This window comes from Arachis stenosperma, chromosome 1 (assembly GCF_014773155.1).
Source record: "Arachis stenosperma cultivar V10309 chromosome 1, arast.V10309.gnm1.PFL2, whole genome shotgun sequence".
NCBI lineage: Eukaryota > Viridiplantae > Streptophyta > Magnoliopsida > Fabales > Fabaceae > Arachis > Arachis stenosperma.
Genome location: NC_080377.1, coordinates 4458663 through 4482238, shown reverse-complemented (window position 1 = coordinate 4482238; position 23576 = coordinate 4458663). Strand labels below are relative to the sequence as shown.

General features: G+C 37.1%; 1 protein-coding gene and 1 non-coding gene across 3 annotated transcripts; both read right to left on the bottom strand.

Moving 5' to 3' along the window:
- Positions 1–4050: 4050 nt before the first annotated feature.
- Positions 4051–4158, bottom strand: LOC130955835 (small nucleolar RNA R71). Its single transcript, XR_009076916.1, has one exon. It is a non-coding gene; the product is annotated as a small nucleolar RNA R71 (small nucleolar RNA).
- A 15545-nt stretch (positions 4159–19703) lies between these two features.
- On the bottom strand, positions 19704–22705 carry LOC130940975 (peptidyl-prolyl cis-trans isomerase FKBP16-1, chloroplastic). 2 transcript variants are annotated; one of them, XM_057869307.1, is made up of 8 exons: positions 22554–22705; positions 22169–22363; positions 22025–22059; positions 21653–21746; positions 20961–21021; positions 20507–20552; positions 20264–20334; positions 19704–20070 (listed from the first exon to the last, which is right to left on the bottom strand). In XM_057869307.1, the coding sequence occupies exons 1-8, from the start codon at positions 22589–22591 to the stop codon at positions 19963–19965; spliced, it is 648 nt and encodes a 215-aa protein (XP_057725290.1). In that variant the 5' UTR covers positions 22592–22705; the 3' UTR covers positions 19704–19962. The 2 variants fall into 2 exon arrangements, with proteins under 2 accessions (XP_057725290.1, XP_057725282.1); XM_057869299.1 differs by having other exon boundaries at positions 22169–22392; positions 22554–22685.
- Between the last annotated feature and the right edge of the window lie 871 nt (positions 22706–23576).

Genomic DNA, 23576 nt, shown 5'->3' with positions numbered 1-23576 from the left:
GCGCCTTCGCGGTGGAGGCAGGAAAATTTCTAGGATTTATGCTAACACAAAGAGGGATCGAAGCCAATCCCGATAAGTGTAGAGCCATCCTAGAAATGAAAAGTCCGACTTGTTTAAGAGAAGTCCAGCAGTTGAATGGCCGACTTGCAGCTCTCTCCAGATTTTTGGCAGGATCGGCACTAAAATCCCTTCCACTATTCTCCTTATTAAGAAAAGGATGCCAGTTCGAATGGACTCTTGAATGCGAGGAGGCGTTCCAGGAGTTCAAAAAGTTTTTAAGCCAACCTCCTATTCTGACCCGACCAGTATCTGGAAAAGACCTTGATGAGCGGATAATTTGTATACTTTTTGGCATTGTTTTTAGTATGTTTTTGATATCTTTTAGTTAGATTTTAGTACATTTTTATTAGTTTTTATTTAAAATTCACTTTTCTGGACTTTTACTATGAGTTTTGTGTGTTTTTCTGGACTGCAGATGCTGTGGATTCTGACTCCCTGCACTCGAAGTGGATTTTCTGGAGCTACAGAAGCCCAATTGGCGCGCTCTCAACGGCGTTGGAAGTAGACATCCAGGGCTTTCCAGCAATATAATAGTCCATACTTTGTCCAAGATTTGATGGCCCAAACCCGCAAAGCAATCCGGCCTCAGGAATTCCAGCGTTAAACGCCGGAACAGGAATAAAAGTTGGAGTTAAACGCCCAAACTGGCATGGGAGCTGGCGTTTAACTCCAGAAAAGGTCTCTACACGAATTTCCTGATTGCTCAGCCCAAGCACACACCAAGTGGGGGCGGAAGTGGATTTTTATGTCATTTACTCATCATGTACTATTTTCTATAAGTAGGACCTTTTACTATTGTATTAAGGAGCTTTTTATCGAGACTTTGGTAGCTATCAAGACTTTTATGCATCTTAGATCTTTGGGAGGCTGGCCATTCGGCCATGCCTAGACCCTGTTCTTATGTATTTTCAACGGTGGAGTTTCTACACCATAGATTAAGGGTGTGGAGCTCTGCTGTACCTCGAGTATTAATGCAATTACTATATTCGCTTATTCTTTTACCACCATATTGTTCTTCACTATGAACAAGGTGACTGACAACCATTCTTGTTCTACAAGCATTCGAGGCTTAGTGAATATCTTGGATTCTTCGGAGTCTTCGTGGTATAGGCAGGACTGATGGCAGCATTCAGAGAATCCGGAAGGTCTAACCTGTCTGTGGTGTTCTGAGTAGGATTCAATGACTGAATGACTGTGACGTGCTTCAAACCCTGAGGGCGGGGGCGTTAGTGATAACGCAAAAGAATCACTGGATTCTATTCCGCGCTGATTGAGAACCGACAGATGAATTCCGCTATGCCGTGACAGGACATATGCAATCGCTTTCACTGAGAGGATGGGAGGTAGCTGCTGACAACAGTGAGACCCTACACGAGCTTGCCATGGAAAGGAGTAAGAAAGGATTGGATGAAGGCTGTAGGAAAGCAGAGAGACAGAAGGGAAGGCATCTTCATACACTTGTCTGAAGCTCTTACACCAATGATATACATAAGTATCACTATCTTTATCTTTATGTTATTTTCGTTCATCTCATATACATTGAGTTTGCCTGACTAGATTTACAAGATGACCATAGCTTGCTTCAATACTAACAATCTCCGTGGGATCGACCCTTACTCACGTAAGGTTTATTACTTGGACGACCAGTGCACTTGCTGGTTAGTTGTGCGAAGTTGTGTAATGCCATGGTATTGAGCGCACCAAGTTTTTGGAGCCATTACCAGGGATTATGAGAGTTGTGAAAAGTATAGTTCACATTCGCCGGCCAAGTTTTTGGCGCCGTTGCCGGGGATTGTTCATGTTTGAGCAAGCTTTTGGTAACATCAGAGCCAAGATCCGGCAACAACATCAAATTTTTGGTGTTATTGCCCGGGATTGTTTAGGCTGGACACTGACGGTTCATCTTGTTGCTTAGATTAGGTATTTTTTTCGAATTCTTGAAGGTGAATTCTAGAGTTTCATGATGATTTGTTGAAATCTGGCTGGCTGAGAAGCCATGTCTAATCTGATTGGACGAGGTTTCAACTTATCACCACAAGAGCTTGTTGATTTCGTATCAATCTTGCTGTTGGAGCAGTGATTTGCTAAGGTGGCTGACCTTGGTCATGTCTAGTGTTTTGGACCGAAGCTTTCTTTGAAAGCTTGGCTGGCTGTGAAGCCATGTCTAATTCCTGGACCGGAGCCTTAGACTAGCATTGCACTGATTCCTGGAATCTCATTAAGAATTTTGATACTTTTTTTCACTTAATTTTCGAAAAATACAAAAAAAATTTGCAAAACCATAAAATCCCAAAATATTTCTTGTTTGAGTCTAGAGTCTCATCTTAAGTTTAGTGTCAAATGCATGTTTTTGTATATTTTTCGAATCATGCATATATTCTTTGTTTTGATCTTTGAATTCTATTGACTTGAAGTATTTGTGTGTCTCATATGCATTTTCATGTTGTTAGTGTCAGTAGTACAAACTGCTAAGTTTGGTGTCTGCATGCATTGTTAATTGATCCTTTTGCATTTTGATTATCAAAAATCCAAAAATATTTTTAATTTGTGTCCTTTCAAGTCAATGATACAAAGAATTGAAGATTCAAAACATGCTGCAGAGGAATTATACAGAAAAGCTGAGCATTCAAAAATGCCCAGTGAAGAAGGCAGACTGGCGTTTAAACGCCAGCCAGGGTACCTGGTTGGGCGTTTAACGCCCAAAAAGGGTGCATTTTGGGCGTTAAACGCCAGAATGTATACCATTCTGGGCGTTTAACGCCAGGATGGTGCAGGGGAAGATTTGTTTTCAAAATCAAATTTTTTTTAGTTTTTCAAAAACAAATCTTTTTCAAATCAAATCTTTTCAATCAAATGTTTTCAAAATCAATTTCTTTCCTTTTTAAAAGATACTTACTAACAATTAATGATTTGATTGAACATCACAAGATTGTTACCTTTTCTGTTGAGAAAGGTTTGAATGTTTCAAATCATATCTTTCTTGTTAGGCAAGTCATTCATTTTTAAAATCATATCTTTTCAAATGGTTTTCAATCATATCTTTTAAAAATGTTTTCAAATCATATCTTCTCAATCACATTTTTTATTAAATCTTTTTAACCACATCTTTTTCAAAACAGTTTTCAATCAAATCTTTTTAATTTCTAATTTCAAAATCTTTTTCAAAAATCACTTGGTTTCCTTTCCACTTTGATTTCGAAAATCAATTGATGTTTTTCAAAAATGTTTTCAAAGTATTTTAATTAATTTTCGAAAATCTTCTTCCCTCCTTCTCACATCCTTCTAATTATGGAGTGCCACCTTCTCAATGCACAATTCGAACCTTATCTAACTAAAGTTCGAATTTATCTTCTCCTTCTTCTTTCTATTTCTCTTTTCCTCTGACACTTAAAGGAATCTCTATACTGTGACATAGAGGATTCCACATTTTCTTGTTCCCTTCTCTTTCATATGAGCAGGAGCAAGGACAAAGGCATTCTTGTTGAAGCTGATCCTGAACCTGAAAGGACTTTGAAGAGAAAGCTAAGAGAAGCCAAAGCACAACTCTCTTTAGAGGACCTGACCGAATTCTTCAAGGAAGAAAACATGGCAGCAGAAAACAACAACAATGCAAACAATGCAAGGAAGGTGCTGGGTGACTTTACTGCACCTACTCCTGATTTTTATGGGAGAAGCATCTCTATCCCTGCCATTGGAGCAAACAACTTTGAGCTTAAGCCTCAATTAGTTTCTCTAATGCAACAGAATTGCAAGTTCCATGGACTTCCAATGGAAGATCCTCATCAGTTTTTAGCTGAATTCTTGCAAATCTGTGACACAGTCAAGACTAATGGGGTTAACCCTGAGGTCTATAGACTGATGCTATTCCCTTTTGCTGTAAGAGACAGAGCTAGAATATGGTTGGACTCTCAACCTAAAGAAAGCCTGGACTCATGGGAAAAGCTAGTCAATGCCTTCTTGGCAAAATTCTTTCCACCACAAAGATGGAGTAAGCTTAGAGTGGAAGTCCAAACCTTTAGACAAAAGGATGGAGAATCCCTCTATGAAGCTTGGGAAAGATACAAACAATTGATCAGAAAATGTCCTTCTGACATGCTTTCTGAATGGAGCATCATAGGTATTTTCTATGATGGTCTCTCTGAACTATCTAAGATGTCCTTGGATAGCTCTGCAGGAGGATCTCTTCATCTGAAGAAGACGCCTGCGGAAGCTCAAGAGCTGATTGAAATGGTTGCAAATAACCAATTCATGTACACTTCTGAAAGGAATCCTGTGAACAATGGGACTAATCAGAAGAAAGGAGTTCTTGAGATTGATGCTCTGAATGCCATACTGGCTCAGAATAAGATATTGACTCAACAAGTCAATTTGATTTCTCAAAGTCTGTCTGGAATGCAAAATGCACCAAACAGTACTGAGGATGCTTCATCTAAGGAAGAAGCTTATGATCCTGAGAACCCTTCCATGGAAGAGGTGAATTACCTAGGAGAACCCTATGGAAACACCTATAATTCTTCATGGAGAAATCACCCAAATCTCTCATGGAAGAATCAAGAGAGACCTCAACAAGGTTTCAATAACAATAATGGTGGAAGAAACAGGTTTAGCAATGGCAAGCCTTTTCCATCATCTTCTCAGCAACAGACAGAGAGTTCTAAGCAGAATACTTCTGACTTGGCAACAATGGTCTCTGATCTAATAAAGACCACTCAAAGTTTCATGAATGAAACAAGGTCCTCCATCAGAAATTTGGAAGGACAAGTGGGTCAGCTGAGCAAGAAAGTTACTGAACTCCCTAACTCCCTCCTAGCACTCTCCCAAGTAATACAGAAGAAAATCCAAAAGGAGAGTGCAAAGCCATAGACATGGCCGAATTCTGGGAGGAAGGAGAGGCAGTGAACGCCACTGAGGAAGACCTCAATGGGCGTGCACTGGCCTCCAGTGAGTTCCCCAATGAGGAACCATGGGAATCTGAGGCTCAAAATGAGACCATAGAGATTCCATTGGACTTACTTCTGCCATTCATGAGCTCTGATGAGTATTCTTCCTCTGAGAGGATAGTATGTTACTGAAGAGCAAGTTGCTAAATACCTTGGAGCAATCATGAAACTAAATGACAAGTTATTTGGAAATGAGACTTGGGAGGATGAACCTCCCTTGCTCACCAAAGAACTGGATGACTTGTCTAGGCAGAAACTGCCTCAAAAGAGGCAGGATCCTGGGAAGTTTTCTATACCTTGTACCATAGGCACCATGACCTTCAAGAAGGCCTTGTGTGACTTAGGGGCAAGTGTAAACCTCATGCCCCTCTCTGTAAAGGAGAAATTAGGGATCCTTGAGGTGCAAGCTGCAAGAATCTCATTAGAGATGGCAGACAATTCAAGAAAACAAGCTCATGGACTTATAGAGAATGTTTTGGTGAAGATTGAAGACCATTACATTCCTACTGATTTCATAGTCCTAGAGACTGGGAAGTGCATGGATGAATCCATCATCCTTGGCAGACCATTCCTAGCCACAGCAAAGGCTGTGATTGATGTTGATAGAGGAGAGTTGATCATTCAAGTGAATGAAGAATCCATGGTGTTTAAGGCCCAAGGATATCCCTCTATCATCATGGAGAAGAAGCATGAAGAGCTTCTCTCAAAACAGAGCCAACAGAGCCCCCACAGTCAAACTCTAAGTTTGGTGTTGGGAGGCCACAACCAAACTCTAAGTTTGGTGTTGAAACCCCACATTCAAACTCTAAGTTTGGTGTTGGGAGGTTTCAACACGGTTCTGAGTTTCTGAGGCTCCATGGGAGTCCTCTGTCAAGCTAATGACACTAAAGAAGCGCTTGTTGGAGGCAACCCAATGTTTTATAGTTAACTATTTTCTTTTGTTATTTTATCTTTTTTGTAGGTTGATGATCATAAGAAGTCACAAAATCCATTGAAAAAGCAAAACAGAATGAAAAACAGGAAGAAAAGCACACCCTGGAGGAAGAAGCTGCTGGCGTTTAAACGCCAGTAAGCCTAGCAGTTGGGCGTTTAACGCCCAGTCTGGCACCTTTCTGGGCGTTTAACGCCAGAAAAGGGCACCAGACTGGCGTTAAACGCCAGTAAAGGGCAACAACCTGGCGTTAAACGCCAGGAATGGGCACTAGCCCGGCGTTTAACGCCAGAAATGGCTCAAAACGTGATTTTGAGCAACTTTTGGTGCAGGGATGACTTTTCCTTGACACTACAGGATCTGTGGACCCCACAGGACCCTACCATCACTCTCTCTCTTCTTCCCCCATTCACCAATCACCTCAACACTTTTTTCCCCAAAACCCCTCACCTATCAAATCCCATCTTTCTCTTCACCACTCACATCCATCCTTCATAAAACCCCACCAACCTCACCCTTCAAATTCAAACCACTTTCCCTCCCAAACCCACCCTCAAATGGCCGAACCTTTTACCCCCCTCTCTCCTATAAATACCCTTCTCCACTCTTCATTTTCACACAACCTAAAACCACCTTTCTCTCCCTCTTTGGCCGTATACACCACCATCTCCCCTCTTCTTCATTTCTTCTTCTTCTACTCTCTTCTTTCTTCTTTTGCTCGAGGACGAGCAAACATTTTAAGTTGGTGTGGTAAAAGCGTTGCTTTTCATAACCATTATGGCACCAAAGGCCGGAGAAACCTCTAAAAAGAGGAAAGGGAAAGCAAAAGCTTCCACCTCCGAGTCATGGGAGATGGATAGATTCCTCTCAAAGGTGCATCAAGACCACTTCTATGAAGTTGTGGCCTTGAAGAAGGTGATCCCCGAGGTCCCCTTTTCACTCAAAAAGGGTGAATATCCGGAGATCCGCCATGAGATCCGAAGAAGAGGTTGGGAAGTACTTACCAACCCCATTCAACAAGTCGGAATCTTGATGGTTCAAGAGTTCTATGCCAATGCATGGATCACAAAGAACCATGACCAAAGTGTGAACCCGAATCCAAAGAATTATCTTACTATGGTTCGGGGGAAATACTTGGATTTTAGTCCGGAGAGTGTGAGGGTGGCGTTCAACTTGCCTATGATGCAAGGAGATGAGCATCCTTTCACTAGAAGGGTCAACTTTGATCAAAGGTTGGACCAAGTCCTCACAGTCATGTGAAGAGGGCGCACAATGGAGGCAAGACTCAAGAGGAAAGCCGGTTCAATTGAGAAGGCATGACCTCAAACCCGTGGCTAGAGGATGGTTAGAGTTCATACAACGCTCAATCATTCCCACTAGCAACCGGTCCGAAGTTACCATAGACCGGGCCATCATGATCCATAGCATCATGATTGGAGAAGAAATAGAAGTTCATGAGGTTATAGCCCAAGAACTCTATAAAGTGGCGGACAAGACCTCCACTTTGGCAAGATTAGCCTTTCCTCACCTCATTTGTCACCTCTGTTATTCAGTTGGAGTTGACATAGAAGGAGATATCCCCATTGATGAGGACAAGCCCATCACCAAGAAAGGATGGAATACACAAGAGACCCCTCTCATCAAGAAATCCCTGAGATTCCTCAAGGGATGAACTTTCCTCCACAAAACTATTGGGAGCAACTAAACACCTCCCTAGGAGAATTAAGTTCCAACATGGGACACTAAGGGTGGAGCATCAAGAACACTCCATTCTCCTCCATGAAATTAGAGAAGATCAAAGAATCATGAGGGAGGAGCAACAAAGACAAGGAAGAGACATTGAGGAGCTCAAGCACTCCATAGGACCTTCAAAAGCAAGGAAGAGCCGCCATCACTAAGGTGGACCCATTCCTTGATTTCCTTGTTCTTTATTCCTTTGATTTTCGAATTTTATGCTTTATGTTATCCATGTTTGTGTCTTATGATCATTAGTGTCTTAGTGTCTATGCCTTAAAGTTATGAATGTCCTATGAATCCATCACCTTTCTTGAATAAAAATGTGCTTAATTGAAAAAGGAAGAATTGCATGAATTTTGAATTTTATAATAGTTAATTATTTTGATGTGGTGGCAATATTTTGTTCTCTGAATGTATGTGTAAACAGTGCATATATCTTGAATTTGTGGTTCATGAATGTTGGCTCTTGAAAGAATGATGAAAAAGGAGACATGTTACTGAGGATCTGAAAAATCAATAAAAAGATTCTTGAAGCAAGAAAAAGCTATTCAAAAAAAAAAAAAAAAAAAAAAATCGAAAAAAAAAAAAGAAAAAGAAAAGAAATAAAGTTGTGATCCAAGGCAAATAAGAGTGTGCTTAAGAACCCTGGACACCTCTAATTGGGGACTTTAGCAAAGCTGAGTCACAATCTGAAAAGGTTCACCCAATTATGTGTCTGTGGCATGTATGTATCCGGTGGTAATACTGGAAGACAGAGTGCTTTGGGCCACAGCCAAGACTCAATAAATAGCTATGTTCAAGAATCATCATACTTTACTAGGAGAATCATTAACACTATCTGGACTCTGAGTTCCTAAAGAAGCCAACCATTCTGAATTTCAAGGGATAGATTGAGATGCCAAAACTGTTCAGAGACAGAAGGTTAAAAGCCCCGCTCATCTAGTTAATACTGATCTTCACAGATGTTTTTGGAATTCATTGCATATTCTCTTCTTTTGATCTTATTTGATTTTCAGTTGCTTGAGGACAAGCAACAATTTAAGTTTGGTGTTGTGATGAGCGGATAATTTGTATACTTTTTGGCATTGTTTTTAGTATGTTTTTGATATCTTTTAGTTAGATTTTAGTACATTTTTATTAGTTTTTATTTAAAATTCACTTTTCTGGACTTTACTATGAGTTTGTGTGTTTTTCTGTGATTTCAGGTATTTTCTGGCTGAAATTGAGGGACCTGAGCAAAAATCTGATTCAGAGACCAAAAAGGACTGCAGATGCTGTTGGATTCTGACCTCCCTGCACTCGAAGTGGATTTTCTGGAGCTACAGAAGCCCAATTGGCGCGCTCTCAACGGCGTTGGAAAGTAGACATCCAGGGCTTTCCAGCAATATATAATAGTCCATACTTTGTCCAAGATTTGATGGCCCAAACCCGCAAAGCAATCCGGCCTCAGGAATTCCAGCGTTAAACGCCGGAACAGGAATAAAAGTTGGAGTTAAACGCCCAAACTGGCATGGGAGCTGGCGTTTAACTCCAGAAAAGGTCTCTACACGAATTTCCTTGATTGCTCAGCCCAAGCACACACCAAGTGGGCCCGGAAGTGGATTTTTATGTCATTTACTCATCTATGTACTAGTTTTCTATAAGTAGGACCTTTTACTATTGTATTAAGGAGCTTTTTATCGAGACTTTGGTAGCTATCAAGACTTTTATGCTATCTTAGATCTTTGGGAGGCTGGCCATTCGGCCATGCCTAGACCCTGTTCTTATGTATTTTCAACGGTGGAGTTTCTACACACCATAGATTAAGGGTGTGGAGCTCTGCTGTACCTCGAGTATTAATGCAATTACTATTGTTCTTCCATTCAATTCCGCTTATTCTTTTACCAAGATATCACTTGTTCTTCACCTATGAACAAGGTGACTGACAACCATTCTTGTTCTACAAGCATTCGAGGCTTAGTGAATATCTCTTGGATTCTTCGGAGTCTTCGTGGTATAGGCAGGACCTGATGGCAGCATTCAAGAGAATCCGGAAGGTCTAACCTTGTCTGTGGTGTTCTGAGTAGGATTCAATGACTGAATGACTGTGACGTGCTTCAAACCCTGAGGGCGGGGGCGTTAGTGATAACGCAAAAGAATCACTGGATTCTATTCCGCGCCTGATTGAGAACCGACAGATGAATTCCGCTATGCCGTGACAGGACATATGCAATCGCTTTCACTGAGAGGATGGGAGGTAGCTGCTGACAACAGTGAGACCCTACACGAGCTTGCCATGGAAAGGAGTAAGAAAGGATTGGATGAAGGCTGTAGGAAAGCAGAGAGACAGAAGGGAAGGCATCTTCATACACTTGTCTGAAGCTCTTACACCAATGATATACATAAGTATCACTATCTTTATCTTTTATGTTATTTTCGTTCATCATCATCATATACATTTGAGTTTGCCTGACTAAGATTTACAAGATGACCATAGCTTGCTTCAATACTAACAATCTCCGTGGGATCGACCCTTACTCACGTAAGGTTTTATTACTTGGACGACCCAGTGCACTTGCTGGTTAGTTGTGCGAAGTTGTGTAATGCCATGGTATTGAGCGCACCAAGTTTTTGGAGCCATTACCAGGGATTATGAGAGTTGTGAAAAAGTATAGTTCACAATTTCGCCGGCCAGACCTCATCCTGTACTTATCCGTAGCAGACAAGGCTGACTCATCAGCCCTGATAAGAGAAGATGAGGTCGGACAACATCCAGTCTATTTCATCAGTAAAGTTCTACAAGGCCCTGAGCTAAGGTACCACAAACTAGAGAAGTTTGCTTACTCCTTAGTAATAGCCTCACGAAGGCTACGACCTTACTTTCAAGCTCACACAATAAGAGTCCGTACAAACCAACCCATGAAGCAAATCCTCCAAAAGACGGATGTTGCAGGGAGAATGGTTAAATGGGCAATAGAGCTCTCCGAGTTCGACTTAAGATATGAAACTCGGACGGCTATTAAAGCCCAATGCCTCGTCGACTTCGTTGCAGAATACGCAAGGGATCAGGAGGAAAAACCAACTACATGGGAACTCTATGTAGATGAATCCTCCAACAAAATAGGAAGCGGTGCAGGCATAATATTGGTAGATGAAAGATGAACCCAGATAGAGGTTTCCCTAAAATTTGAATTCCCAGCTTCAAATAATCAGGCAGAATATGAAGCCTTGATTGCTGGATTGAAGATGGCAGAAGAAGTCGGTGCTACAAAGGTGATGATATACAGTGACTCACAAGTGGTGACCTCCCAAATAAGCGGAGAGTATCAGGCAAAGGACCCAAATATGAAGAGGTACTTGGAGAAAACTCTGGAGCACCTTGGGCGCTTTGCAGAAACCGAGGTTAAACACATAACTCAGGATCTAAACAGCAGAGCAGACGCCCTGTCCAAGTTAGCAAGTACCAAACCAGGAGGGAACAACAGAAACCTGATCCAAGAAACCCTCCAGGAACCCTCAGTAGTAAAAACAGAAGACAAACAAGAAGTACTTGAGGTAGTCGGTTTAAACCTCGGATGGATGAACCCCTTAGTCGAATACATGAAATTCGACATCCTCCCTAAAGAGGAGAAAGAAGCCAAAAATATCCGAAGGGAAGCACAACACTACACCTTGGTGAGAAATACCCTCTACAGAAGGGGGATATCGACACCATTGTTAAAGTGTGTACCGACCTCGAGAACTGCCGAGGTATTGGAGGAAGTACACAGTGTGATCTACGAAAACCATCTCAGAGCAAGGTCACTAGCCAGGAAAGTAATCCGAGCTGGATTCTACTGGCCGACCTTGCAGAAAGATGCCTCAGAATTTGTGAAAAAGTGTCAACCATGTCAAATGCATGCAAATTTCCACGTAGCTCCACCAGAAGAGCTCATCAGTATCACTTCTCCATGGCCCTTTGCAAAGTGAGAAATGGACTTGTTAGGTCCTTTTCCCCAAGCGCCAGGACAAGTCAAATACCTGATCGTGGGAATAGATTACTTCACAAAGTGGATAGAAGCAGAACCACTGGCCACCATCACCGCTCAAAGAAGTCGGAGGTTCCTCTCTACAAAAATATCATCACAAGATATGGGATACCTTATTCCATCACTACAGATAACGGAACCCAATTCACCGATACTACCTTCAGAAGCTTAGTAGCCAGTATGAAAATCAAACATCAGTTCACCTTGGTGGAGCACCCACAAGCCAATGGGCAAGCCGAGGCAGCCAACAAGGTCATACTGGCAGGGCTAAAGAAAAGATTACAAGAAGCAAAAGGAGCTTGGGCTGAAGAGCTCCCCCAAGTACTATGGGCTTACAGGACTACGCCCCAATCCGCCACTGGAGAGACGCATTTTCGACTAGTCTATGGCGTAGAAGCAATGATACCAATAAAAATCAATGAGCAAAGCCCAAGGGTAATTCTCCACGACGAGATAGGAAACATACAGGGGCACAAAGAGGAGCTCGACTTGCTCCCCGAAGTCCGAGAAGATGCCCAGATAAGAGAAGCAGCATTGAAGCAGAGGATGACTACAAGATACAACAAAAAAGTCATTCGAAGAACATTTGCCCCGGATGACTTGGTACTAATCAGAAACGACATTGGAGTCAACAAATCAGGAGAAGGAAAACTTGCTGCTAATTGGAAGGGACCATACAAAGTCAATAAAGTTTTAGGAAAAGGTTATTATAAAGTAACCGACCTGAACGGCACTGAGTTCCCAAGGTCGTGGCATGCTTGTAATCTGAAAAGGTACTACAGTTAAAAGCGAACTCTACTCCCTGATGTACTCTTTTCCCATCTTCATGGTTTTTTCCCAAAATCAAAGGGTTTTTTCTGGAGAAGGGTTTTTAACGAGGCATCATAGTAGAGGCTAAGGGAAAATAGGCTATTAAAAACCCTTAGTAGCAAGAAGGTACCTCCCCAATCAATAAAAGATCTTTTTCCATTTATCTCTTATAAACTCCCTTTTATTTTTTAAGTCTTTCTACAAAACGCGCCGACTTAAGCTCGACAAAACATGAAAATCCCATGAACCGATCTAAATAGTCGTCAGGATAAAACGACGAGGTACAAGTCGGTGTAAAGAGGTTATATGAGTTGATCGTAAAAAAAAAAACTCGGGAACAATCCGACTCATAAGTCGAAATGAGAGCCCGAGAAAAAAAGCTCGGAAATACTTCGACCTGCAAATCGGAGTGAAGGACCGAGTAGGAGAAAAACGCATCGCAAAAATAACCTAAGTCATAAAAACTCACTAAAGCAAAGTTGAGTATAAGGGATAATAAAAAGAGATTGAAAAACCTAGGGAAAAGTTTAAAGACTGTCCTAAAAGTCCTTAAACAAAAGGCTCAGAAAAACAAATAAGCCAAAGGGAAAGGTTTTCAGGAAAAAATCAAGGGGACTTCGAAAAAATCAAAAAGCATACACGCACAAGGTAATCTAAACCCTTATCCAAAAAAGGGTATTCATTTTGTTAACTTAAAAATCCTTATCAAAAGGGTATTTTTTATTTTGTTTACGGCCTGGGAAGGCCAAAGGAAATTGTTCAACCAACACCACCAACCAAAAATAAATAAAGAGTTTAAAAACAGGGGGCCCACAGGCCAGACCCCCAAATAGCCACAAAATTATTTTTTAGGAAGAAGAGTAGACGGATCACCACCACCATCGGAGTCAGGAGGAGCGCCACCATAGGCATCCATGGGAGATGAAGAGGAAATAGGAGGAACTACTGAAGAACTCGGAGCATCCTTTCCATGAGGAGGAGACTCAATGATCCTCTGCCCTCGAGTCTTTAACTTTGATTCAGAAACGATCACAGGGACAGGAGGATCAACTATGGCTCCATCAATAACAACTTTGTCAGGATGTAAAGGAGAAAGATCCAAGTCGGGAGCAATAACTCTGACTTGCTCCAGGAAGATCCTCCAAGACTCCTCGGCGCCATCAGCAATAGAGTCCTCCAACTCATCATATGCCTTCCGAGAATTCAGTAGATCATTCTTCACAGACACAAGATCATTGAATAAACTTTGATAGCTGGCCTGCGCTGTTTTCCTCAAATCCATCTCCATGTTGCATTGGGCCTGCAAAACCTTCCCTTTCTCCCGGATGGTATCTTTCTCCTCCTTCAGCTTGGCGATTTCCTTCTTCAACTCTCCCTCATGCTCTTGGTATGAACGAAGCCTTCCTTCCAGCTCCTCGACCCTCGAGGTCATCCCTAAAGAGCTGAGAGGAGCCTTCTCAAAAATATCCAAGAGTTTGCCACAGACCCCCGCCGCCTTGAGACTCTCCTCAATCATAGTGGTAAGGTGGCTCCGAACGGACATATCATCCATGCTTATACGAGCATGGGGATAGATATTCTTTCGGACGAACGCAAGAGCATCCGCCTTAACCTCACCAGAAGAGCCAGACTCTAAGGTATTGCGCTTCTTTGGATCAGGAGAAGGTCGGACGACGGGGGCGGCTGAGAGGGAGCTGAAGAAGAAATCACAATGGGTTTGGAAAGAGCCCCAACGTTCCGAGGAGGAGGAGGAGGAGAGATAACCCTAGCACCACCAGTCCGGGCGCGAGACTTGGCTTTGGCCTCCTGGACTCTCTAGTAAGATTCCTGAGCATTCGTCTTTGCCATTTCTGAAAAAGAAAACAATAGCTAAGGAATCAAACAAGTCGGAATGATCAGTTAATAAGTCGAGAATCTAACAAACAAGAGAAAGCTACCTAGCTGTGCTTGGATAAAGGTCGGAGACCCTTGGAGAAACTTTTTAGTATCCAAGTATGGGGCCTTCCCCCACACTTCTCGGAGGAACCCTACAATGGCAGCCTCTACTTCATCCAGGTCATGCAGACCATATTTCTCACAAGGAGAGGCCTCCAGCCAGTATAAAGGAAAGCGAGGAGAGGAATTATCATCCAGGAAAAAGGGGTGGTGACCCTCTACAGCTTGCACTTTGAAAAAGTAATTTTTAAAGTCGTGGAAGGATTCGTCAAAAAGAGTGAAGATTCTCCGACCTTGTATGGCTCGGAAGGAAACCCATTGTTGTTTATTGTTTAGCCCACTGAAGGGCTTGGTCATATGGAAAAGATGAAAAAAGATTTTCAGAGAAGTCGGGAACTCCAAAGCATGGCTAATAAATTGATAAATTTTCAAAAAACCCCAAGAGTTGGGATGAAGCTGGGTAGGGGCAACCCGACAATGCTGCAAAACAGACATCTCAAAATCCGAAAAAGGTAGAAAAACGCCCAGACGGCTGATCATGCACTCATACATAAAGAAGAAATGAGGGGCCGTTTCGTTGGCCCTCCCATGGCAAACTCGGTCCTCTGAGATTGGGATAAGCAATTCATACTTAGGCTCGTCCTCATCCGAGGTACAGAGTCGGTGGTGGGTACGAAGATGAGTAATAAATTCAACATCAACCAACGGCTCCTCCCCTAGGACAGTAACATCAACCCAATCTACGGAGGCCATTTTCTTTTCCTAAAGAAGACGAGAAAACCTACAAAGGGAAAAAGAAAAGAAAAAATCAAAAACAAAGGTCTCTAGAGGGGAGAAAAAGGAACCAAGCAAAAGCCTGCAAACCTACTTATCTACAAAATAAAGGCATACGAAAAATATGAAAGAGGAAAAGAAACTAACCGCTCTTTGAAAATGAAGGTTGGAAGAAGCAGAAGTCTCCGAAGCACAAGAATGCAGCACGAGCAAATGAAGAACGAACGAGGAAAATTTTTTTAGAAAAATCGCAGAAAGAAGATAATGAAAGAGAGGGAAAAGTATTTATAAATACTCTAAGGGCATAATGGTAAAAACGGGGCAGTCATTAATAAGAGTGCACCGTTACCAAAGCCATCAATCCCTAAGTGCATCCCTAGCGGACACGACGCTTGAATAGACGTAACTGTCAGAAACAAAAAGTCGCGAAAATCACGTCAGTTTAAAAACCCGCGTCTCCTCCAAGAAAGTCGGCTACGAACCCGAGTAAAATACTCGAACCCAAGTCTTAAAGAGATCTTGGGCTCAAGTAGGGGCACTGTTCATACCCTGGCCCAATAATAAAAGCCCAGGTCCAAGCGAAAGGCCTAGTCCAGAGGATTGAGCCTTGCTGAGCACCGACCTTCGTACTAAGAAGTCGGTGTTGACTACGACTCGCCCTAAAGAGGTCGGAACGGAGAGTAGCTGGCAGATAAGCATTCATTCAAATGAATAACTGCCCCTAAAATCTCTCTAACCACTTCATCAGGCTATATCTTAACCTCCCTAAGATAATAGGACGGTTAACGCCCTAAAAATACGGCACTACTCCAACGGTGGTTATTGGCTCACCCTATAAATACACTGACACCCCTCAGGTATCTCTAAGTTCCAATACATTCTAAACCTGCTTAACCCCATGCTGACTTAGGCATCGGAGTGTCTTTGCAGGTACCACCCCCATCTCTTGGAACACACAACTCAGAGGCGGCTCCCAGATGTAAACCAAGTCGGAGACCACACTCCTCCAGCGCTTGGGCCTCAAACAAGTCCAACCACCGTCCGGTTCTAGGTAAGCCCCGGAACAATATTATTAATAGGTGGCATATTAAGAAGCTGTAATATATGTAAATTTAAGAATTTTTAAAATATGGTGTATAACTCTAAAGTGATAGACTAAAGAGTAATTTTTTTGGTTAACTATTAAATATAAATTAAAAATTAATATTTTACAAAAATAAAATAATAAATTATATAAATTATGCATTCTTAATTACGTAAATTTGAATTACATTATAAAAATGATATGTAATTATGTAATATTTTTTTAGAAGGGTTAAATGTAGAAAGAAAATTGAAACAAAATAAATAAAATTAATTTATTCGCAAAATAATTTTGATGGTTTGAATTAAATTTATTTAATTGGATTTAAAAAAGATTGGTGCTAAGTGACCAATAAATTTTATTAGTTTTTAGTAAATGTGACTAACACTTTAACTATTAATTACTCAATTTTAAAACTTAAACTCTAAACTATAAATTCTAATAATATAAAAATAATATTAATAAAAAATATTAGCACAGAAAAATCTAATATTTTTTTAGAAAAATAGAATTTTAAATTACATTTAAGTTAAATATAACTTTTCAACATAAAATAGACTTTTAAAATTATCTCAAATTTAATATTCAAAATATTATGACTTAAATTTGTCACTTTATTTTTTTAAAAAAAATTAAATTGAAAAAATGAATAACTAAACAAAAATCCTTTTTTAAGAAAAATAGAAACTTATTTTATATTGATAAACCATATTTAAATTAAATATAATTTTAAAATTGTAAATTTTTTAAACTCAATAAAATGAAGGCCATTCAAATCATCAAGTTTTAGATTTTAATATTTATATTTAGAGTTATACTTGTTAACTTAATTAAATAATGCTTGATTCTAAATCCAAATCAATAAAAGCAAAAAAAAATTGTAATTTTAAAGTATAAAAAAATGCAAAATCAAAGGAAAAGAAAAAAATGGAAAGCTATCGTTGGAGATAATTTGAGATAATTTTAAAATAAATCTAATTCAAATTATTAAAATTGATTTTATTTATTTTGTTTCAAATTTTTTTTTTTACATTTAACCGTATCTAAGAAAATAATACATAATACATATCATTTCTATAATGTATGTAGCCCAAATTCACATAGTTACAAAGATATAATTTATATAATTTATTATTTTATTTTTGTAAAATATTAATTTTTAATTTATATTTAATAGTTAACAGAAAAAATAACTCCTTAGCCATCACCTTAGAGTTATACACCACATTCTAAATAACTCTTTTCTTCCATCTTTTTTATTGATGCTTTCTTTTCTTCTTTTTTAACATATATTTTCTATCGAATTTATCTTTTTGTGTACAGATATTTTTGCCATACTTTATATTTGTTTGGTCATTATTATTTTGATAAAAAAGTATCTTTTTCAATGAATTTTTTTTTATTTTTTAGTGTGTTTGGCAAATTTTTAATATTAAAAGTAAAAATACTAGAAAAATCAGAAAAACATCTTTTTTGAGAAGCTGTAATTTATATTTTTTTTAAAAGATCTTTTTTCTTTAAAAAAAAAGATGTTTTTCATGTAATAAATAAACAAAAAAGTATTTTTATATTATTATACCCAAACAAAAATTTTTTTTTTTATAGGATCTTTTAAAAAAAGATAACTCAACAAAAGATCTTTTCTTAAAAATTTATCCAAACAATCCTTTAAGTGGCTATGTTCTGTCTTTGCTACTGTTGGGACTCTTCCAATGAATTTTTCTCCGTCTCTGAGTTCTCCATGAATCTACTTTCTTAAGTGCACCGTGTAATTTTTGCCAAAATTACTAATTTCTTTTTTATGTTATGAGATATGATGATTCTGGGTTTTATCATTTATTTGAATTGAATTGAATGGAGATACTTAGATTTATTTGTTTATGTATAATGAACAAAAAGAAATATCACCAAAGACCTATATATGTTCCATTTTCATTTTGTTATTGTAAAAAATAAGTAATTTACTTTGTTGAGTACATTATTCGTCGCCTTAGTTACAAATTAAAACAAACACTTGACTCGAAGGCAAAGCAGAATTTAGCTAGTATTTCGAAAGGTCCCTTATGTGTTATGTTAGGACTTGGGAGAATTTAAAATTTTCAATTTTATATTCTGTACTTTACTTTTCTTTGTATTCGTAATCTCTTATCCAAATTAAAAAATAGTGTCTTACTCATAAAGTTTGCATAATTTTATATAGGGTAAAGTACTAAATTGGTCCCCTAGATTTGGGCGTAATTCTGTTTTGTTCCTTAAGGTTTAAAGTGTTCTATTTGAATCCAAAAAAGTTTCATTTAACATCAATTTAGTCCTACAGTGAGATCAAAATTAAATAATTAACAAAATGTCCTACATAACAATAGTACAAGAACAAAATCGATAATTTGAAAAACAAGTACCAGCACTAGAGGCATAAAATCAACTATTGATACATCAATACATTTATTTATCATTTTTTATAATATAAATAAAATATTTTCTATAAAACTAAAGAAAATGATAAATAAATGTATTAATGCATCAATAGTTGATTTTGTGCCTCTGGAGCTTGTACTTGTTCTCCAGATTATGAATTTTGTTTTTAAATTGTTGTTATGTAGAACATTTTGTTAATTATTTAATTTTGACCTCACTGTGGGACTAAATTGATGCTAAATGAAATTTTTTTGGATTCAAATAGAACACTTAAGGACTAAAACAGAATTACGTCCAAACTTAGAAGACCAATTTAGTACTTTACCCTTTTATATATTATTTGATATGTATAGTGGATTCAAAAATAGCTTGTCCCTTTTTCTCAAATTTTCTTCTTCTCTCTGTCGAAGCGCTGCTTCGTTTCTCTCTCTCTCTCTTTCAAAAATAAGTAAAATGAGTCTCAAAATTTATTCCCCTCCCGTGGCTTTTTTAGCCACTTCTTTCTTTTCTTTTTTGTTTTAAACTTGTGAGCCTCGCTTAATTAGAACCCACCAACAATATCATAGTTTTTATTCACATTTTGTTTCGTTCAAGCTTTGAAGATTTTAAACCGCCTTAGGAATAATTTTTTATCTTTGACAAACATCTTAACTTCTATTTTCAAGCAGAAAATGGAAATATGTACAAGTCTTACTTCATACATTTGCTAGATAAACATGAATTTTGATAGATAGCATTTTGTCACACTATTTGTGCACACAAATAAGACATATATATATAAGTTTAATTTTGACATACTAATTGTATAAAATATTTTACACAATCATGTAATTACATTTGTTCTTTTAGATGATCATTCAGGCGGTCAATATAAAATGTAGTTATTTTTGTTGATGTGGAATTATGTAATTAGATGCATGTATAAAACTACTTTACACTCACAATGCATTAAAATTAAATTCATATATAAATGGAAAAATTTTAAAATTGAATTTATAACAAAAACTCTGTATAATTAAAAACTGGTTTACTTTATACAAGCCAGTTCTAAATTGGTTCTTGAACCACAAAATTATTTTTAATATGGATATCTTGTTTGGATTTTGTATAATCCAATCCATACACTGCCCTACAAAACTTCCTTTCCATGTCCTTATAAAACTTTCAATCTTCTCCCACCAAGGTTTTCATTTTAAAGAATCAAGACTCCATTGCTTATCGTAAAAGCAATGAAAGCAGTTTGAAACAAGAGAAGGAAAAAGAAATCATTTAGTTGAATGCAGATGTTGATGATGGTGGACTCAAAATTTTCAAGAGCTGAACTTCAAATACCAAGGGCTCTTGTGCATGAGAGAAAAGGCTGCGTCGAGGGCCAAACTGCAATTACCAAAAAACAATATTTACAAATTCACTATATTCAAATAAAGATATGTTATGTTGTATATATTATTGGAAAATTTTCAAGTGTACCGTCGTACCGGTGTTTCACTGATTTTTAACCGTAATCACTGAAATACCGATACGACGGTACACTTGAAAACTTTCCTATATTATGTAGTATGCAACTAACCTCTTCTGGTATTGGTTTCAAGTTCTCATTCACATATCCCATGGAAGGTGGTATTAATGCCCTTCTCTTCCCTAGAAATGAAATTTAAAAAAAATGAATAAAAAATTTCCATGACCCAATTACACAAACAAAGATACCAACAATTTCCCTAAGTACTTTTTAGATAGTTAAAAAAGCTATAGATGCGGAAAAAAAATGTCATGTAAGAACATTCATGAATAATGATAAGATCTTAAAACATACCATTAGATCTCATGCCAATAAGAACCTCCTTTAAACCCACAATCATCTGTTCAAACATGCAACTTGCAATATCATATATTTCAGTTAATCTGTTTACACAAAGAATCGAAAGCATGCATTTGATGATTTGAAAGCCAGGATTCGAATCCACTCAGGTTTGAAATAAATATGACAAGGTTGTGTTCACATTTCCACTATTGAATTGATTGTTTCAACAAAGAAAAAACAAAATGTTAAAAGGATTTTAATCAATAGTAGAAATGTGTTTTAAGTTTCATGCACCTCGAATATTTATTTGTCCTTATTATATATTTGTCCTTCTCTCAAATCAAACACTGCCTAGAACTCCTAACCTCGAATATAGAAAAAAAAATTATAACCGCAAGTGAAATGAATACTAAACACATTCAAGAATTAGTTCACTAGGCTTCACTATTGAATGAAAGAAACTAACCTGGTTCTCATCCAAAGGAAGTGTGACAGGTTTACTTTCTCCACTAAATTGGTCCACCGTACTATTATCAATCATCATATACAGCAAGAGAGTAATAGGTCAGATATATATGCTGGCTTAAGTACAAGAAAATGGTAAAATGTGGCATAAACCACCAAAAGTTACACAAGATTTGGCGGTCGCAAAATGGACCACAAAAGAATGAAAGCCCTCGTGGCCCCAAAGATTGTTGCAACTCTATTCGAGACGAGTTATCAATCTCCAAAGAATTCTAAGGAATTCACCAATTCATTACTTTTTCCATACTCAATACAATTACTCAATATTCTTACGTATACTCCTAACAAACTCTAATGTGCTAACCAACTAATTACGCGGCTTAATATTAGTTGGCTTGTAACAAAGATTATGAACACAATGGTCGAAATCATGACCATTTACTTCTTAACAGCTGCCTTGAATTTAATCATGATTGGATCATTCGCTTTCGAGGGGTTCGAGGGACCTTTGTTCTTTCAGGTTTCTTTTTGTCAATGACAGATTCTTTTAAATACTATTTTAGGGGGTTACTTTACTTGTAAGATGTGAAACAAATATGGGGTCATAAGTTATATAACTCATAACAATCAGTCTAATGCCGAACTTTTCTGTGAAATCATTTTAACACAAATTTTTTCATGGTAAGAAATTACCTGTAGACGAAGTACCCATTCGAACGCCTGCATACATAATTGAATTCAACCAAGTCTCCATCATGTGCCTCTGGTCCTCCTCCTTCAACTATATCTATTTTGGAAACATATAAGAAAATCTGTTTATGCAGAAAAAGTTATATTGATAGCTAAGTTCATTTCAATCTGAATCAAACTCATTACAGTGAAACCTCAAAGTGTTTCTTCATCAACAATATCTTTCATATGTAGGACAATGCTATAGCAGATATTTGTGTCTCCTTTTATGTCCACTAAGATAGTGGTATAGATCTTGGTACAGATTTACACTAATAATAATTTCCATTAAATTTGCACAATTGGATTATCTATATAGTGTATGCTTTGATTTACCTTGAATTATGACTCCACTAGGCAGCTTCAAAGTCCTAGATGCTTCACATAAAGAACAATAAATCACATATCACAATACATTAACAATTTTTGTCAATTCACACAAACAAGAAATTAAGAATCAATATGAAGAGAGACACAAACCTTATAACTTCAGGTTCCTTCATTTCTGGCATAATTGGCGCAGCAAAAGCAAGAGAAGCTTTATAAATCACATGGTTAATACCCAGAAAATGCAGAACTAGCCTTCTGGAAAATCTTCTCTCTGTTATTGCTCTGAGACTATTATTTTCTAAGCCTTTAGGTACAGCACATTTGAGATTTGCATTCTCCATGCACCTGGATTTTTTTTTCAAGGTTTGAAGCAACTAAATGCATAAAGTCTTGTATGCCCTACTTTTCATGCACATTTTCATTTGCAAATTTTAAAAATTATATAAAAAATAAAAAAATAGCGGTTGTGAATGTTCTTTGAACACGCATTTAATTATGTAATAATAAAATTGAAGAAATCGGAAAATATTATTACCTTGGAGGTGAAAGCATGAGAAATGTTAAAAGTGCCATGCATGCTGAGTTTGGAAGTTGAGAATAGTTTGTTGTTGTTGACACAATTCAGCAGCAGAGGAGCTTGAAGCTGAGGAAAACATTATCTGTAACGAAATTAAAAAGGACAAAGCTTATCACGTTTGCTTTTCTTTCTTCTTTTTATTTTATTATTTAATTATTTTGCCGGGTCAACATCACGCTAGCTTTCTATTTATGAGACTCGACCCAACAATCCCACTTTAGCCGTAAATATTTATTTGCTAATTAGTAATCGGTAATCCTACGTAATCAAAAATTACAAACAATAGATAAAAATATATATATATATATATATATTTAATAATATTTTTATTTATAAAAAATATAAATTATTTTTTTAATTAATTGATATAATTAATTTTTTATAAATATTTTTTATTTAATTATACCAAATATCAATTCAAATTTTGTAAAAACTCAAATATAAAAAATGTCTATATCGTTATTATAGTTTATTATATTCATAATTATACAATTTTTATTTTAAATGAAAATCTTAAATCTTTATATCATTATTCTCAACAAATTTGTAAATCACCATAATATGCTTTATAAAAAATTCAAAATTTTAAATTCGATTAGTCTTAATTTATTATAAATTAAAAACATAAAAAATTATTAGTTTATAATCTGCAAAATAAAATAATAAATAATAAATAATAATAAATTAATTTTAATTCATGAATTATGAATATTATATATTTAAAATTATAAATATTATGTATATAAAATTATAGATGTCAAATTATAAATATTATAATAATTTTTACTATATAACTTATATTTTATATACGGATTATATATTATAAAATAAAAATAAAATATAGAAAAATATAAAATAAATTATTAAATATAATTATTAATTGATTAGACTAAAATTAATAGATAAACATACATATGAATATTAAGTAAAAAATATTAAAATAATTTTAAATTATAATCTTTTAATGCACATGTGAAATAA

Bases quoted from the DNA above. Each gene is read 5' to 3' on its own strand.
- LOC130940975 (XM_057869299.1), bottom strand. From the start codon at position 22,595: ATGCATGGCACTTTTAACATTTCTCATGCTTTCACCTCCAAG. The intron at 22,060-22,168 runs GTTTGTGTCTCT...TGAAGCATCTAG, and splicing joins AAGGAACCTGAAGTTATAAG to GACTTTGAAGCTGCCTAGTG. The intron at 20,071-20,263 runs GTTAGTTGCATA...TGGTAATTGCAG, and splicing joins TGAAACCAATACCAGAAGAG to TTTGGCCCTCGACGCAGCCT.